We start from the raw sequence: 18,066 nt of genomic DNA on the forward strand, positions 1-18,066 counted from the left end.
ATAATAATAATAATAATAATAATAATAATAATAATAATAAACTTTATATTGGATTGGCAACATTGTTCATTTGGTAATGTTAGCCAATACGTGGGTAAGTTCTCCCCTTCCTATAGTTGCTTCGTGCAAAGTTTCGCTCCGCTCCTTTTGGTTTCTCCGTTATTACGGTTGGACATAAATGGTGCACCCGTATACAATCTTCGGCCCAGTATTTCTTTTCATTAGGTATTATGTCTTTTACGCTAATTTGAGTTTGACATCCATCCTTATATCTTTGTCTACCGCTAATTCATAAACAAGGATATATATATATATATATATATATATATATATACGATATTTGTGTATATCATTTTATTTTTTTATATTTTTTAAATGAGAGCAAATCCGTACACACTGTGATTGTGCACCTGGTTTGTGACAGTATATGGAAAAATAAATCTGTTTGCTTAACATATCGGAAACCTTTCACGTAAGAAAGGTTTTTTTTTTTTTTTTTTTTTTTAAGATTTTATAGAACTTACAGATATTTTCATGGACATGTTCAACACATAGAAGAATTAACAATTGTCCGTTTCGCAAGAGAGAAATTATTTGGATGCGAATATTAGGAACACGTATGAATGCAAACCGTAAACTCGATTATTAAGTATTTTAACATCTGAAGTTCGGAAGAAAACCTTACTACAAAGTAAGAAGCCTCTTATGTGGTGATTGTCTCCTTGCTTGGAGTAGTGTGAGCAATACATTTGCGGAGTTGTCTTACCAAATCATCGTTTATTAAATTTCCTGAATCTCACCGAAAATTCCCGTCACTGTCTTCAATTTGTTTCAGGGATCAGTTTCAGAATCCGAGGTTCAAATTAGAACGTCTTTGTCCGTCCGTCTGTCGACAGAGCAAAAACGGTAAGAGATGCGGATTTTTGCAATCGATTTAGTGTCCCAAGAATAGGTTTAATCTCTGTCAACCTTCTATTCAAACCGGAAGTAGTTCAAATAACCCTTTTCCGGTTTCAACGTTTATCGTCATAGAACGAAAACGATAACAAATAGCGAGAAGTGGTTGTTAGCAAACGATTTAGCGCCTATCGTGCAACATATCGTGACCATCCACAGCACACTATCAAAAGTGGAAGAGGTTCAGATTTACTAGTGCTTCTGGTTTCAGTGCCGGTTCCAACTTTTATAACAATAAAACAAAAATAATAACAGACAGCGAGATTTTTTTTTTAACGATTCAGTGTTTCAAAACAACATATCATGACTATCCAGAACTCTACCAAAATTGGAAGTGGTTAAAATTTACTATTACTTCTGGTTTCAATACTGATTGTCGTAGAGACAAAATGGTAAATGCTATCGAGATGTGGCTCCTCTTTGCAATTGATTTGGCATCTCAAGAATAGGTTCTGTCTCCTCCGTTAACCCTTTGTTCATACTAGAAGTGGTTCAAATTAGTCATTTTTGGTTTCAGCGTTTATTCACACGGAAAGAAATTGATAATGAAATTTAGTTTAGTATTCCACGATTATGTCTTTTAGGCTAAGGGAGACTATGATTAAGGCAAGTGAATCATAATAGAAGAATTGGCGAAGTAAGGATGTTGGAGGAAACAGGAATACCACAAGAAAACCCACCGGTAACGAAATCGGTAATAGATAGCGAAAACGTTTTTTTTTTTCTTTCTTAGGATTCAAATCTCAAGACAACATATCATGACCATCCACAATATTCTATCAATAGCGAAAGTGGTTGAAATTTACTATTACTTCCGGTTTTAATACTGATTTCTGCAGAGCAAAAACGGTAAGTGCTATCGAAATAAGGTATTTTGCGATTGGTTCAGTATCCCAAGAATAGGTTTAGTCTCCTCCATTAACCCTCTATTCAAACCGGAAGTGGTTCAAATTAGTAGTTTCTGGTTTCAACGTATATCGCCGCAGAACAAACACAGTTAATAGATAGGAGAAGATTATCTTCAGGAGGATCTGGTAAAGCAAAAGTGTCTGAATGTGAAGGATGTTTCCCTTTAAGTGCTTCGAAAACGGAGGCATTAAATGTGGCGATGATATCTTCAGAAATTAATAATCTGGCTGCACCTCTTATGTTTCCATCGTTGATTTTATTTTCGACTCTTTTGGTGTTAAAGGATGTTACAGCAGAAGAATGTTGGTGTTTGTGCTTGTGTTTTTTATACAGTAAAATAATCGGGTAACGCTTCTCGGTGAGAATCATCCCATTGGCGAACTCTTCACTTGACCCAGGTCGTTAAGTTTTTTACTCAATCTGATTGTGACGGAACATTTAGTACTGTATACGGGATTAATAAAAGATCCATCCATGTGTCTAGGTCGCTTCTGTTTGCAATATGACAGATAACTTCATAGAGAGAGGTAGTTACTGATGACCGAGCACTTCTTGGGTTTCTTAGTAGTAAAGGTACAGAGGATTTTAATTTGACTATTAGATTGCAAAAGTCAGAAATCTGAATTTTTATGTTGCGATTATCATATTCTAAAGTATATTCTTTTCCAGGCAAAACAATAGAAGCTCATCTTGTGAGAAAGGACACACCAAACGAAGTATATTCTGCATTCGCCGCTCTCTCTGGTCATCAAGATAACAGACTAAATGATGATGATGATTTCTCTTCTAAGATAAGGAGTCAGGTGAATTTATTACATAATATTTTAATACAGAAATCCTCTTGTAAAGTACAATTCTGTATATTTCAAACATGGCTAAATTAATCTTTGGTATGGGTTAATGAAATTAATCATAAGTCATGCAATCCATGAGTAGGAAAAACATGTATACAAAAAGGATCATCCCTGTGCTTCCCATGCAACCAAATCCGTTATATTGTATGCGTTTGTTTTTTTCTTTTTCTTTCTTTTTTTTAATGCTGCAATATCATTTAAAGATTTTTTGTTGAATGTTACCGAGAGTCAGTGATGGTTTTCCGCCGGTTCGCCCGAACCGATTGTTAATATTTCTCAAGTCCCCAGAGCCGGTTGCTAAAGTTTCCTCTTTATCTCTAGATGCAGTATTTACGAAAATAATAATAATTCTCTGGTAATATATACTTGTATATATATATATATATATATATATATATATATATATATATCATTCTATTCTTATTTTCTATAACACCTCATCCTCCTATGAAAACGTGATTCTACCGATGTGTCAATACAGTTTATTTTAGTCAACTTCCTGTACTGAGTGATATACAAGTAACCGGTTGATAAATGATTTGAATGACATGACTGTCCAGACTTGTGACCTAATCAGTAGGAAGAGACTTGTTTGTGTACATCTTTCATCACAGTCATTTACTGTAAGTAGCCGCAAGAGAAAATGAATCAAATGGAGCAGTCTTCATATAATCATCTTTGAATATAACACAATTTAAAAAACTACCTCGTATTTAAGCCATATAATGAATTTTCTATTACGTAATTATGTTGGGAGCAGTTTATTTTCAGAAAAATAGAGTAAACTACAAACTACTCCATTAGACTAGCATTAAGGTCAATGTTCATTGTATATAAAAAGAGTGACACACAGATATTTCCTATGCAAAATGCTCAAACTACTAAGCGTTTAAGAGAAAGAATGCAAATATGTTTTTCTGGTAGGTAGGTAGGCCTGTCTGTCTTTCGTTTTTTTCTTACGCGACGTTCTGTACCAAATTCCACGATATATATATATATATATATATATATAAGGTAAAGAATCTCTACCAGAAAACAATGAAAAGTTTTTCATACAACACTAAAAACATACACTGTGTAAAGATTTTTCCTTACACTTAATCAGATAAGGAGAGGAAGAAGTAGGAAGTAAAGAATATGGAAGTAAATAGCTCCCAGGATGAAAGTAGTGTGTTTAGTGAAAGAAAAATGAAAGTAATGAAAAGGTTGGCCATTACTGGAGAGAGAAAAATGAGATGTGTTCAAAAAATATCAAACCCTTTGGACGGCAAAAATACATTTATTCAGATAACATACATAACTGTAATCTCATTCAAAGTAGACCTTTTGGAAATATCCCAGCGGTCCTACGATATTTCAGGCAGCACTCTGGAAGAGCCAGAAAAATCAGTTTACTTGTGAAAAGTCCTGGAAAAGTCAGGAAAATCTAAGTACGATTTTTACTTCTCAAAATCCATTATTTTAAAACTTTGTTTTGCTACAGTTGATAGGAGATATTTTATAAAATAAATAATTTGTTTTGCTAAATTTCTGTACCTAAATACACACTATATATACATGTGCATGCACAATAGACGTCAGTAGAGGTGATCGGGAAAAAGGATTTTTTTTTTAAAAAATTTTATATATGGATCTGAAAATTTGTAACTCGTGATCTTGAAATCCTATAAAAGGGAGGGAATTCGTGTTTGCGAAATAAGTGGGAATCCTGTAATGTCATGTCTGGAATCAAATTTGCTTCTTTCCTACGACATTTTCAAATGCTTTCCTTTCTAATACTGCTGCTCATATTTCATCCTATTTTCATAGCCCTGGCCTTCACAATTAGTTTTATTCACTTAACAAACACATTCACTTAATTTTCTCTTGTAGATTTTCTTCTAATTCTGTACAATAGTAGGTTTAGAGTTACGGTAAATGAAGTTGAAACTGTGGCTGTTCACAATGAAATCAAAAGATATTTGTTGAGGACAACACTTTTTTTGGTACTATCATAATAGTATCTTTTACGTAGGATTATTACTAACAAAGTTTTCTTCTTTTGTTCTTGAAGGTTTTTACTGATGCAAAGGTCATACCTATAATGAATACAAATGTCAAATTGAATGCATATGCTTTCAACTTTCTTTGTCATGGTTTGAAGGAGCGAATAAGAAATGAGAATTGCTTGAGAAAAGGAGACGATTATGATTTACTCTACGATTTTCTTCTTGTGATCAGGTGTATAACGACTTCTCTTAAGGAGCTCGTATCTTATAGAGATCCTGTTCAACAAGCGTTCACGCTATTGGAATCTGAATACGCAAACAAATTCCGTAGAGCTTATTCACTGAACGAGTACAGTTTAGTGTAAATGTGCAGAGTGCAGGAAGAGGATTAGAAGCAAGTGCCTTATATGTGTTAAAAAGAATGATCATGTTGTTGTAAAATCTAGTGGAAATATAATTTCTTATGTGATCAGGGTTCTTTTCAGTGGCGGCTCTTGAGGGATCGCTACAAGCTAAGGGAAGAGAACTTTATACAGCTTTAGAGAATTGTATACAAGGATGAGTACTTAGGTGTACAAGCTTTGTATCAGCGCCGTAACCGCACTGGAGCGTCGCTTACCGTGAGATCAGCGAACTCAAGCAGTGCTAGATCTGGATCAAAGGAAAGATAGGTGATCATTCTTCTCAACAAATGATGTGGCATTGCGGTATTATCAAAGCGTCATGAAAACAAATGGGAAACTACTTGAAAGAAAGAAAAAACGAACTCTGGTCTAGACATTACGTAAATTAAATGTATAAATGCCACAATGCGGTTCATAGGTCTGCCGCTTTGAGAGCTGTTGCGCCATTTTTTAAATTAATTGTTTCGGAAATCTTTCCTTAGCTTGTAGCGATAAAATTTGTCTTTACCGATGTGACTTTCCTCAAGACCCGCCACTGACTCCTTCTCAAGTATAGGGTTGTTTCAAAAGATGGTGTAAAATAAAGATAAATTACTCATATCTGAAGTTACGTCTGCAACCGTCCAGACTTGAAGCGCCAGATGCAGTTTTGAGATTCTTCATTCATGTGACGCAAGTTCATAGCCAGCACCAAATCGTAGAAGTAGAGAATAATATTCCTTCCTTCCTGACTACCGGTTTGAGGTTTCGTGTTTTGTATATAGATTCTTTTGATGATACGACTGATGTCAAAATAGTAGTCAAGTTATATTTTCTGTCTCTACCTGCGTCGTGACGTTTTTAACGGACACGTAACGTCCAGCAAATAGAGTTGAAGTTTCCAACAGGCGACAACATGGGCGGTCACTCAATGGAATGAAGGAATGAGTCATTCCCCTGTAATATAGGAAGAAAATAATATTACGAAGTATTGAAATGGTTTATTCAAACTGCAAATTATTTATTTTAAAACCTTTTTATTTTACTTATTTGTAAGTTTAAATACGCCAGAAGCTAACATAGATACCGTCATTCCACCGCGCAGCTTTCTTGATGGATTTTGCGCGGCGGGATCTACTCGGAACGAGCCGGCTCAATTGTCTTGCCGTACCGTGGTGTTGCGAGTAGAATGCATATTTGTAAGCATTCCCTTGAAACAAATGCGTGTGGGTGTAGTGCGATTTTTTTTTTTGTTTGTTTCGAACTGCAAATTGAAAGATTGTTTTGCGAAGTAAATATTTATTTTAATGAATTAAAATTCGGGCGTTCAGGATTGTACTTAGTTTTTTCAACAGTTGGATTATTTCGCAGGTTTGTACAGTACATCTCTTCCCTAATGATTGTGGCACCTATGCTAGGAAGGGAATGACTGCCCAGTTTGCATTCCAGTTTGCTTTAATCTATGACAGCGTCGACGCAAGTCAGTGAGGAGAGTGGGGTGGGGTAAATACAGTAAGATTGTGCTTGCGTGTTAGAAAGAGCCGTTTCCATTTTCCACTGAAAACCTTCCACAGCTGTACAGAAAATTGACATCGACTAATCAATGTAGTTTTTCGTACTGAAGAAAAAGATACATCGTAATCATCAAGCTGAGTCAACCCTTTCGAAAATTATTGCATGTTGAATTTAACATTAGAGTATATGGTCAGAAGTTTCTCGAACGGTCAGAGATAGAAACGAAGTTCTTAGGGAGTTTCCAAGAGACAATACCAAGGCACATCCAATGGTATTTACTCGAGGGAAAAGGCTTTACATCTGCTCTTGTAGCCAATTCCATCTTGTTCTTTAATTTTGATATTGCCGTCTTGGAAGCTCTTTTTTCTGTTGATAAGCAGCTACGGAAAACAAGTTTCTTTCTTTTACGTACATCTGATTGCTTCCTACTAATTTTGCTGCAAGCCTTTGTTTTTGCACCATCTATATTGAACAAACCTATACTTAAAAGCAAAATTGTAAACTTTTTATTGTTATATTTACTAATAAGTTGCTAGCATTACTTGGACTTAATTTAGAGCTAGGAAATACGAGAGCTAATTTTATTTACACAATGAACGAAAATGGAATCTGAACATCGAAACGCAGCATTTTTTTAAACCCTTTGACTACCAGTTTTTTAAAATGTGAATATTCTTTTGTATGTCGGATATTCCTGACATCTGTTCACAGATTTGGAAACTAAACACAATTTCCTGGTCACATCTGAACCGATGGGAGAACAACATGTATTTTTTAGAATTTTCTAAAAAAAAAAAATCCCAACGATGTTTGAATTATTCGCATGGAACACATGTTTCCCGTTGGTAGTCAAAGGGTTAATATTGTTTATTACATTCGTACAACGTTACAAGTCGTATTATGCGCTTGCAACGCCAAGTTAAATTTTAATGTCTTATACCTCAGTAAGTATTGCACTCACTTCCACGTTAAATGCAGGCATGTATGTGATCGTAAAGTTATCGGATGACATCTTGTGTGATGGTGTTTTATGCGTATTGCATCTGTTCATACGATAGCGGGTGAATCTGGAGATGACATCTAGTAATATTCAATGTGTGTTAGATGGATGAAAAGTTGACCCATTGTGCCCACTGAGTACACTGAGAAGAATACGTTAGGTTGCAGTTTCGACAAGGAAATAAGCGCTACGTTGTTGACAAAAACATATCTGAACATCATTTTTTAAATAACAGAACAGTGAATTCTATTATGATTCTATGGTTCCAACTGAGGTCTTACTACCACACCAAATCTCTACGCAATAGAACAGGTACGTTTGATAGGAGATGAAGCTAACCAACAAACGTTCACAAGGCCTCGTTTGCGAGTACTGCAGAGTTCCGTTCTGCCCTCCAATGAGCTTTAGCACGATATTACTGAAGATCATTTGATAGTGAGAAAATATGTCACAGGATGCTTGGATGTTATGCTCCTCTTCAGTCAGTGATGTGCCGTCAAGGGGACTAGGGGACTAGGCTAGTCCCATGGCATTTTAGTTAAAGTATTTTGTGATAAATATATACCAAAGAAATCGAAAATATTGTATTTCTCTATTTTTATAAAATAATACTGTTTCAACAGTTCTGACACAGAGTCAGCGCCCGTGCGCTGGGTGCGACAGCGAAGTGTACATCGGAAACGCTCGGGTTTTAATCGGCTTTCCTCGGGGAAAGGAACAGGATCCAGCCAATTAGTCCGTATATCATGTTGTCTAAGCTCTAAGCTCGGGCGTTCTGACGTAAGCGAATTTAATGCTCGTTTGCTTTTTACAGTTAATAGTTTTAACGCAATTAAAGTTACAGTATTAATCTTGACACTTTAAGAGATCTAGTGAAGTGTGAACTTTTTAGATAATCAATATATTTTGAAAGTGACTCAAAGAGTAAAGTATGGAAGGGGACTCGTCTGAGAAATCGAATTCTTGCAGCAAAGCGATGGGGCAAGCAGTGATATTACTTCAATTGATACAGAGAACAGTAGGGGTGGGGATCGGCCGTTTCATTGTTGTATTCTAGACCAATTATTCATAGTATCATTTGGATTCGTTAATTTTCAAGAAAAGCAACCAATAATAACCAGTGGTAGAACAACTCCAAGCATTTCCATTCAGACAAAAATGAAATATTATATACATAATATCAAAACGGATTATTTCGCTTCTTCAAAATAGTTAACTGCATGTAAGTCAAGAAAAAACTGTATTGCTGGCCTTCAATTCTGGTTCTCCCGAAAGTCTTTAATTTAGTTATTGTGGACAGGTATGATTAACACTTTTCGTGGCGCAACTTGGGTTTGTGAAAATTGTTCATGTCACAAAAACCATCATTATTCCACACGTCCTTTTCTATGTGGAACAGAATACATTTTCAATTGAGCGAGCAATGTAGAAGTTGATTTAAAGCGAGAACTAATGAACCGATTGATTTATGCCTCTTGTTTTATAGCTAAACAAGAGCTATCATTTAGAGGACATAACGAACAGGAAGATTCTGTCAATTAGAGAAACTATATTGAAGTAATTCAGTTACTTTCTAAGTAGACACTAAATGGACTTGCAGGGGCGCGAAAAAATTCTCTAAGGAGGGGCCCATCTCCATGGCTGCTATATTGCGTCTGGTATTTAATACGTGGTTTGCTATATTACGTATACATTTTCGTGAGCCAGAGAAGGGCCCAGGCCCCACGCTGCCCTATCCTTCGGGCGCCCGTGTTGACTTGTCATCTTCACAACACGGGAGTGTTTAAAGGAACATCAAACAGGATTCAGATGTGTTGGTGACGTAATTCTGGGTAAAATTAAGTCAGAAATAAACAATACACTTTTACAGCAATAATGTTGGACAAAACTACGGACATTGCAAAGCTCTCTCAACTTTCAATCGTCTTCGGTAAGTAAAAGACGGCAATATTCATAAATGATTTATTTGTTTTGCAGATGTTACTAGTGATTGCACTGCTACTGCTCTAAGTGAGCATGCTTTCCAAGTTCTCTCTCACTTTAATGGTAAGCAAAAGGTTGTAACACTAGGCTATGATGGAGCTGCCACGTTTTCTGGACATTTGAGTGGTGTACAATCTTTTGTGAAAAGGTGTTCGAGTGCACTCACCATACACGGCTATGCTCACAGACTCAATCTCGTTGTTCCACAGTCTGTTAATCACATCAAGGAATGTAAAAAAAATTCTTAGGACAATAAGTGGCATTCCAAATTTCTTTTCATATTCATCGAAACGCTGTAACGCGCTTGTTGAATCAGAAGTAAGTAAGCGATTTCCAACAGTTGCCAATATAAGATGGAATTACAATTCCAGAATTGTGGATGCAGTAAATGAAAATCAAATATAGCTCTTACGGTGTTCTGAGAACATTGTAGAAGATTCAGATAGTTGGGACACCGAAGCGTTCATGACTACACAAAAATGTGTGTTTTATCATTGAAGGAGTTCGATTTTGGATTTCTACTAAAAGTTTCCATTTTTTTTTCCCCCGCACGGATATACTATTCAACATTCTTTAAAGTAAAACCTTGGATTGAAATATTGCATCGAAAAAGTACAAGAGATGGTATCTCAACTTAGAAATGCAAGAAACGATTTTGAAGAGACTTATAGAAAAGTAGAATTAGATGACAACGGGAACCTTGTAATAAAAGACGTAAAATAGATGACTCAACAGATACAAAAATTAAATGTTGATGTTTACAATGACATTTTTGATACTATGATTGGACAAATGGAGGTGAGATTTCAAGATGTCATTGAGTTACAATTTCTTGAGCTGTTAGATTCAAAGAATTTTCAGTGCCTCAAATCTCGATTTCCTGATTACTTGTTTTTGACCCTTAAATCGAGTTACAGAAGGTCTTTTTTTTTAAAATTTTAACAATTTGCAGAGTGAATTAATATCGGTTTACAGACTCTTAGATTTTTCAAATAAAACTGTGACTGAAATTATCCATTTCTTGAAAGAAAGATGCTTGGTAGAAGAAGCGTTGTACAGCGCACATTCTCTTCGAACCTAGTCCCCTGTGAAAAAAGTCACTGCACGCCACTGTCTTCAGTAGATAACTCACTGCAGTACCGCGGATCTGATAGGCACTCGAATCTTGGCTGCAGGCTTCCTCCGATTTGCCAGTCGTCCTCGGAATGCAAGCAGTAGAATAATTTTCCTCCGATTTTAGTCTAAATTTTCCGCCAGGGCATTGGTGCCGACTTGTACAGTATAGTGACGTCCTATCACAATTTTTCGATACGAATATTCAGCCTCTCAAAGAGCTACCGTAGCTTGCTCAAATTGGATTAAATGTTCTATTCACGTTGTTATCCCCTTGCAGGCATCTCCCAGCACTTTAAGCCCATGCTTTCCCAGAAATACGAACATTAATAAGCAGCTTCATGTGTGTTTACAAGAAGCTTGTATTCCTGTGTGTTGTAATCAATCTTGTTTCAGTGTCGTAGAAGAATATGCCAAATGTTTCACTCGTGTAGCGTTGGTGTTAAAATTTCATTTTCCGTCAGTGTATTTTTATGTAATTATACGCATACAAATATAAGGAAAGTAATAATCTTAATCAAACTGATTTATAATTCTGCTCACTTTAAAAGAAGTCTGTAATAGAGTATTGGCAAAAAATTATTGGGAATCATAATGATTCTTGAACTTTTAGATGAAACTGTTGCTTGCTCTTCTGTGATAAATCCTATTTACTAGAGGATGTGTTGATAAATTATATTAAGACTGAATTATCGAAATGGAAAACATGTAAAACAATTATAATAACGGGGTTCAAATTGTATATTGATTTTTTAAAGGAAAACCTGGAAGATTTCGCTGTTGAAATTAGTTGTGTAAACTAGTAGAGCGTATTTTTAGTTCCTAATTATATGAAAAAGTCATGCGATATAGTGATGAAATATTTAATATGTCAGCTTTAATTAAATATCTACGATAATTAGTTTTTTCCTTTCTTTCTAGCACTTTAATTTTAATGCGGGAGAGAATATAGATGATTTACTTGTATTAAAAAAAATCTAGGGTACAAGCAATCGTATGCTATTTCAAGTGTATATTGCGATATTAACACCTTCTAATTATATCTTAAGAAATCACCTCAAATCGTAATATATATAAATGGATTCTACTACATTCTACGGTATTAACCCTTTCACAGAGGAAGTCGACTTTTGTCGACAGAAAGAAAATTTCCTTAACATGCGAATGTCGACTATAGTCGACAGGTTAAAATTTGTTTGTCCGTATCTTGGCTTTGTCGAGAATAGTCGCAGAAGTTGTACCGTTCAATTTTTTGTGTTCTATTGTTTTCGATAAACAATAGAAATCACACAGAAAACCTTTGGCGACTATAGTTAACTAAAACAAAACCAAGATACAGACAAATTTTAACACTTCGACTATAATCGACATTCGCAGGTTAGGGAAATTTTCTTTCCGTCGCCTTCCACAGTGAAAGGGTTAAGAATATGTTACATTCTAGTTCGTAGGTAATGAATAGAAGAAAAAAATATATTGATGTTGGTGCACATACTGCAATAATTATAAAAAGTAGCTCAAGTGAAGAAAAGGCATGTACCGTACCGTTAGAATGGGTTTAAGAGAGTGGCATATATGCGAGGGGTGGTCAAAATGTTCCCGGAGTTGCGTTATAACTTTTAAACCACAATATAGGTATACATTCACGTAATCGCCTTCAAAATAGGCTCTTTGAGAATATATACTTGTTTCGTTGCTCCTGCCATTGCTGGAAACAACGCTGAAAGTGCTGTTTTGGTATGTTCCGAAGTTCAGCCGTCGCGTTGGTTTGGATGTCTTCTACTGTGGCAAAATGGTTACCTTTGAGGCCCTTAGGGAAGAGCCAGAAGTCCAGTGATTCCGCTGCCACCGTTTTGCCACCGTAGAAGACATCCAAACCAACGCAACGGCTGAACTTCGAAATATACCAAAACAGGACTTTTCAGCGTTGTTTCCAGCAATGGCAGGAGCAGTAGAACAAGTGTGTGTGTGTGTGTTCTCAAGGAGCCTATTTTGAAAGCGATTAAATGAATGATACTAAATAGTTTTTGACTGTCCCTCGTACAGTAAGAGGTCAAGTAAAAATTGTACTTTGCTATAACTTTCAGTTGCATATCAGCAAATATACGTATCTTTTGTTCTGCTATGTAAATTGACAATTTAGCTTTTGTATTTTTGTTTACAGTTCTGACAGGTGGTGGTAGATATTATGTAATATTAAATCAGTATTATATGGTTGAAGATAAGTAGTAGTACAAACAAAATGTAAAAAAGAAGAAAAAGTTAACTAATACACTAATGTGTAAATATGAATAGTACAAAATTTGAAATAATTGTAATAAGTGAGAAAATACAAAAATTATGATGGTACTGAAACAAATATGCAGAGGAGGTTACAAATATCGTAAGACAGTATTTGTTGTTAAAAACAGTTGATGGTTTTAAATTGCACTCAAATGCGAAGGGCTTCGATAATTTGCACTTATTTCTGTTGTCTTTTTTTTTTTTTTTTAATGTGTTAGCATGTAGATATAAAAGTTCGTTATAAAATCTACAGCAAACAGAAATAGAGCCACTAAAGAAAATTTTACAATAGTAAAGGTGTTTTTAAAAAGTACATTCATAGTAAACGGTTCTAAAGCTTCAGCTAAATTTTTATAGTAAAGATTAAGTAGATCAACTACGTACATGTAATAAAATAGGTGCTGTCTCAAATACGAAGGAAATCGTGTGATTAACAAGCAAAATTAAATTTGTATTAGCTACTACGTATATTTAACATATCAAGAGTGCCTAGAGGGAAGAAAAGGGTGATAAAGCTCTACTTTTAATGAGTCCATCTTTTGTAATATAGGGTTTACGTACCATATAAAAATCAGTATAGTTGGATAAAAGATAGCGGTTAAGAGGCATTCTTATACTAAGTCAGCTACAAGTAATTGCGTCTGGGAAAAGCAGACACCACACAGCAAAAGTTTGAAATGAGTGCTTTGTAAAGTAGGGTGTCATACCTAATACATAAAGATGTTAGTGTGATTACCAGCCCTTCAATTGTTTTAAAATAAAAGCATGTTTAGGATTTTTAAAATTTCTGTTTGTTGTAATTGCTCAATTTGTGTACAAAAGAGCAAACCATTTCGAAGTAAAAGTAGTGGTCCAAAAGGCATTTAATAAGTAAGACATTTAATTTTGCAAATAAATATAGTAGGAAAATAAGTAGTATATGCTGTAGTGCAAGTACTTACTTATTTTTGTAAGATATTAAATGTTATTATTATTGTTGTAAGTGATCTTTGTGAAGCATTTTTAATGAATAATCGCTAATAACATACTAACGAAATTCGTATGGAAAAAAGGCAATAAGTTTATTTTGAAATACATTTATATCATAATATTTAAATGTTAATGTTGTAAAAGGGGTTGTTTTTGTTTTTGTAGATAGTACTGTAATGGTTGGCTGAATTCGTGATTTTCGTACGTTAAATGTATATAGATTGAGACAGTTAATTAGTACTAGGCCTTTATAAAGTGAATCGTACTGTATATAGAGTCTTGAAACTCAAACACCAGATTACAGTTCTTCATGTAATATTATTTAAAATTTTCGAAACACACAAGAAGTCTTTATTTATTTTTTAATGCAATGACTAAGTAAAGCTGTTCTAATCACATTTTCAGTGCTATTTTAAGGCCAAATGAGCTTTTCTGGAAAACGTGTTTGAAACAAAAGGTCGTAAGTTTTTTGCACTTAATCCAAAATATGATTCAAAATTACCATTTGTATTAATACTTGACTTACTGCCAGTTCCGATCTGTTGCGGAAATTAAAAATTTGCCAATTTAAAGATCTTGATAAAATTTTCTTTAAAAGGAGTGGAAAATCCTTTTTATGAATCGTATTTTTGCATTGCATTTTCAACTTCGGTTTAAAGAAAAAAAAAAAAAAGAAAGAAAGAAAAAGTTTTAAACAAATTTCTTACTTTCTTGGACATTTCGAAACTAAATCACCACTTTCCATTAAAAAACAAAACAAACAAACAAACAAACAAAAAAAAAAAAAAAAAAAAAAGATAGACTATTTACAATCTGCTTTGGAAATTAAAATTACCACCGTTAAATTCAGTGCGTGCAATTGATAATGCAATGTTTTTTTGTTTGAAGATTCCATACAATACAAGACAAGTTAATGAACCATGACAAATTAATTGCCTCATCTTATATGTAATCGTATGTAATGTAATGTAATGAATGTAATGATATAGTAGATATTTGTCAGCAGATTTCAAACAAAGTGCATTAAGGGTCGTATTCATAAATGGATCTTAATGAAACTTTTCTCAAGATCTATCTTGAGAAGTGAATTGCTGCTTCATAATCCCATTCAGGTAAGATGTTTGAGATATAGGCTTGCAGTAAGAAGGTCTTGTTGAAAATTACATTTTGACCAAAAAACGAACTTTCCATCTCGCTAATACGTACAAAACAGGAAAAGCATTCTTGACCAAGATGCATTTTCACTAAGAAATTCTCAAACCTTGATAAAATTGTTAATTATTCAAACAATAGAACAATGTCTTCTGAGACAACTCTTATTCATTAAAAATTTTAGATTTTTACTCAAGGCGCGATCTTGAGTGAGCATCATCTATGAATACGGCCCTTAGTAATTATAGCTTTAGGTATACCAAAATTTAAGAGTACTAAAGGTATATATGTCGATAGTGTGCCGATGTCATTTTGATGGGTAATATATTCCAAGTCATTCAATAGAAATCTTTTATTGTTTGTTCCACGTTAGGTTTATTAAGAAACTGGGAAAGTATAGTTAAGAAGAAAACTTAAAGATCTATAAATTTTAATAAGAATGAAATTTATAGCCATTATGTGTAAACTACCAGTCCGGAGATAAGGGGGGGGGGGGGCGATATACGGATTTGAAAATCAATAAATATTGAAAAGCAACAAAAATTATTAATATACTTCTTAAAGATAAAGTATAGATTCATTTTACTTCAATGTATTGTAAACAATTCAAGCTGAAAAATATTTTCAAGTAAAATTTCTCTCTTCGTCCTTGAGATCTATTAAAAAAAAATCTTTTAAATTATAATATGAGCTTTTTTCTAGTATATTGGCTAACATTTGAGGTGCATGGTCATGTGCACAGTGTGATGAGGACAAATAATGAGTGCTTAATGGGAGAAAAATCGACTTAAATTTTAAAAGTTATAAACATTACTATTCTTAAATTATCTAAGCAAGGTATGGGATATCTATCGACGTGTGAACAAAGTATTACTCATTGAAACGAACGCTACGTGAATATCCAAAGCTAAAGGTATTTCAGCGCCACAGTTTATTATTATTGACAAGACAGAATTATTTTTACTGTTCTTTTAAAAGTCTTTCAAAGTTGTTACTCCAGCAAATGCTCGCTACTTTTCTCTCATATTTCCTCCCAGCAGTTTCAGCATTTCTTTTCAGTAAAAAACCTTGTAATAATATAATGTATTTATTAATATATTAAAATAATAATAGAACGCATTAATTAACATGTTAAAGTAATAAAACGTATTTATAAGCATGTTAAATATAATCATAAATGTTAAAAAAAAAAATTGTAAACCATGCATTTAGAAATACAAGTGCTTTTTGGGCAGCTTAAACATGTTTTGTATGTATTGTTTGCTGGGAGTTTTTTTTTTTTTTTAATTTCTTTTGTTTACCTGTACATTGAACATAGATACATAAAATGAATAACTAGTTTTTTTTTTTTTTTAATTATAACTATAACACGTGGAAAACAGTATCTATACTATATTTTCTAGTATATTTATCGAAGCATTTAAGGAAGTGATTTTATTTGATGCGTATGTCAGTGATGATTATGGTAAGGTTCTGTGATATTATTCGGCTTTAGAACTTGGTATAGGACAATAATATCAAACAATGTGTTAGGTAATATATTTTGTAAGGGAAATGTTACAAATTATATGCTGTGATTATCGTAACAGTGCTGTCATTTTGTTGTTATGAGGATTGTGACTTGTTGTTGCAGTTTTTGAGGTAGATAAATATGGTGATATAGTACATGTGAATTGTAATGTTATGTAATACAATTTAATAAAGCTTTTTTAATTATTCCAATGAGCGTTCTAAATTACATATCTATAATTGAGGTGTTCTGGGTAGAAAGGAGGCGTTCAGGGTACTCACCCAAAAAATACGTATAATCTGAACACTTGGGAATTATATTTGAGGAGATCGGGTAGTAATATCAAACTGTTCTGTGGCAACCAGTTCTGGGATCTATTCCATAGTTTGTGCAAGTCATTCGTCTTTTTGTTAGTAAATAGTTTCCAAAACCAATAATTTAATATCAGTAGACCTACGTTTCTACATTTCTGGTCACAAAAGCCTAGACTGCATTCCAGAGACTGATCTTTGAACCTAAATCCATCCATACGTCCTTCACATCTGTAACTTACAGAGCGTGGCAGCCAAGGATGTTATAAATAGAGGATCTGCCCATATGTATCTTCATCCGATTAAATCGATGAAGCCAAAAAACAACCGAGCATCGGCACGTCTGATTGGCTACTTTCGTTTCCGCCATGATTGTTGGCTCAAAACATTGCGATCCTATTGGACGGAGTGGGTAGAGTAGGGGTGGCGAAACTGTGACGTATGGCTTCAAGATTTTGTTGTAAGGGCATATCCTCTATTTTATAAGATCCTTGGTGACAGCCCTTTTTGTGGGCCTGAGCCGCTCCAATGCCATCTGTTAGCGACGGGCTAAACTACGTTCAGCCTAGCGACTAATACGTGATCAGTGTGCTGCGTCACCCTGTCTCTAACAAGCGTATCAGGAGCTTTCTAGACCTAGAGACTGTCACGTCTTTTATTCACATGACTCCCCAGTTTGGCTCACGACGCTGGGTAGACGCCGGTAATTGGGAAGCACCGGCCAGGAGTCGAACCCAAGAAGACGTGGACGTGAGCCCAACGCTCTAACTATTAGACTACGCTATTCTCCTGTTAATTACAGAGGAATCTATTTTCTCTTCATTCTGCTGCAGAGAAATAGGCATAAACCATCTGGACATGGCCAGCCAGAAAATATCTAATACATGATGACAATAAAAGATGAAATAATTCAAAAAGCTGGCATATTGGGGCCAGTAGTGGACATGGGATTTCAGTATACTAAGATACATACATGGAAGTTTACTCTTCGTGCTTTTGTGGTTAGCGTCAGGGATCTGTAAATAAGCGTTCATTTTAGCATGGGTTCGAAACCTGTCTACGGAAAATCCTTTTTAGCTAGAAACTGCTTTCTATCGTAAAGAATATATATCTAAGAAAATTATAAATAACTGTACATTACA

At 34.5% G+C, this 18,066-nt stretch overlaps 1 protein-coding gene across 1 annotated transcript in view; it reads left to right on the forward strand.

The window, feature by feature from the left end:
* The window catches only part of LOC145690708 (putative ATP-dependent RNA helicase DDX60), a 74,415-nt gene extending 57,590 nt beyond the window's left edge, over window positions 1-16,825 (forward strand). The window contains exons 8-9 of the mRNA XM_081765872.1: window positions 2,536-2,669; window positions 4,774-16,825. Coding sequence (XP_081621998.1) covers window positions 2,536-2,669; window positions 4,774-5,073 — 434 coding nt within the window. The 3' untranslated portion in view covers window positions 5,074-16,825. The remainder of the gene's footprint in view (window positions 1-2,535; window positions 2,670-4,773) is intronic.
* The last annotated feature ends 1,241 nt before the right edge of the window (window positions 16,826-18,066 follow it).

The sequence above is a fragment of the Thermobia domestica genome, chromosome 7 (assembly GCF_964235325.1).
Source record: "Thermobia domestica chromosome 7, izTheDome1.hap1.1, whole genome shotgun sequence".
NCBI lineage: Eukaryota > Metazoa > Arthropoda > Insecta > Zygentoma > Lepismatidae > Thermobia > Thermobia domestica.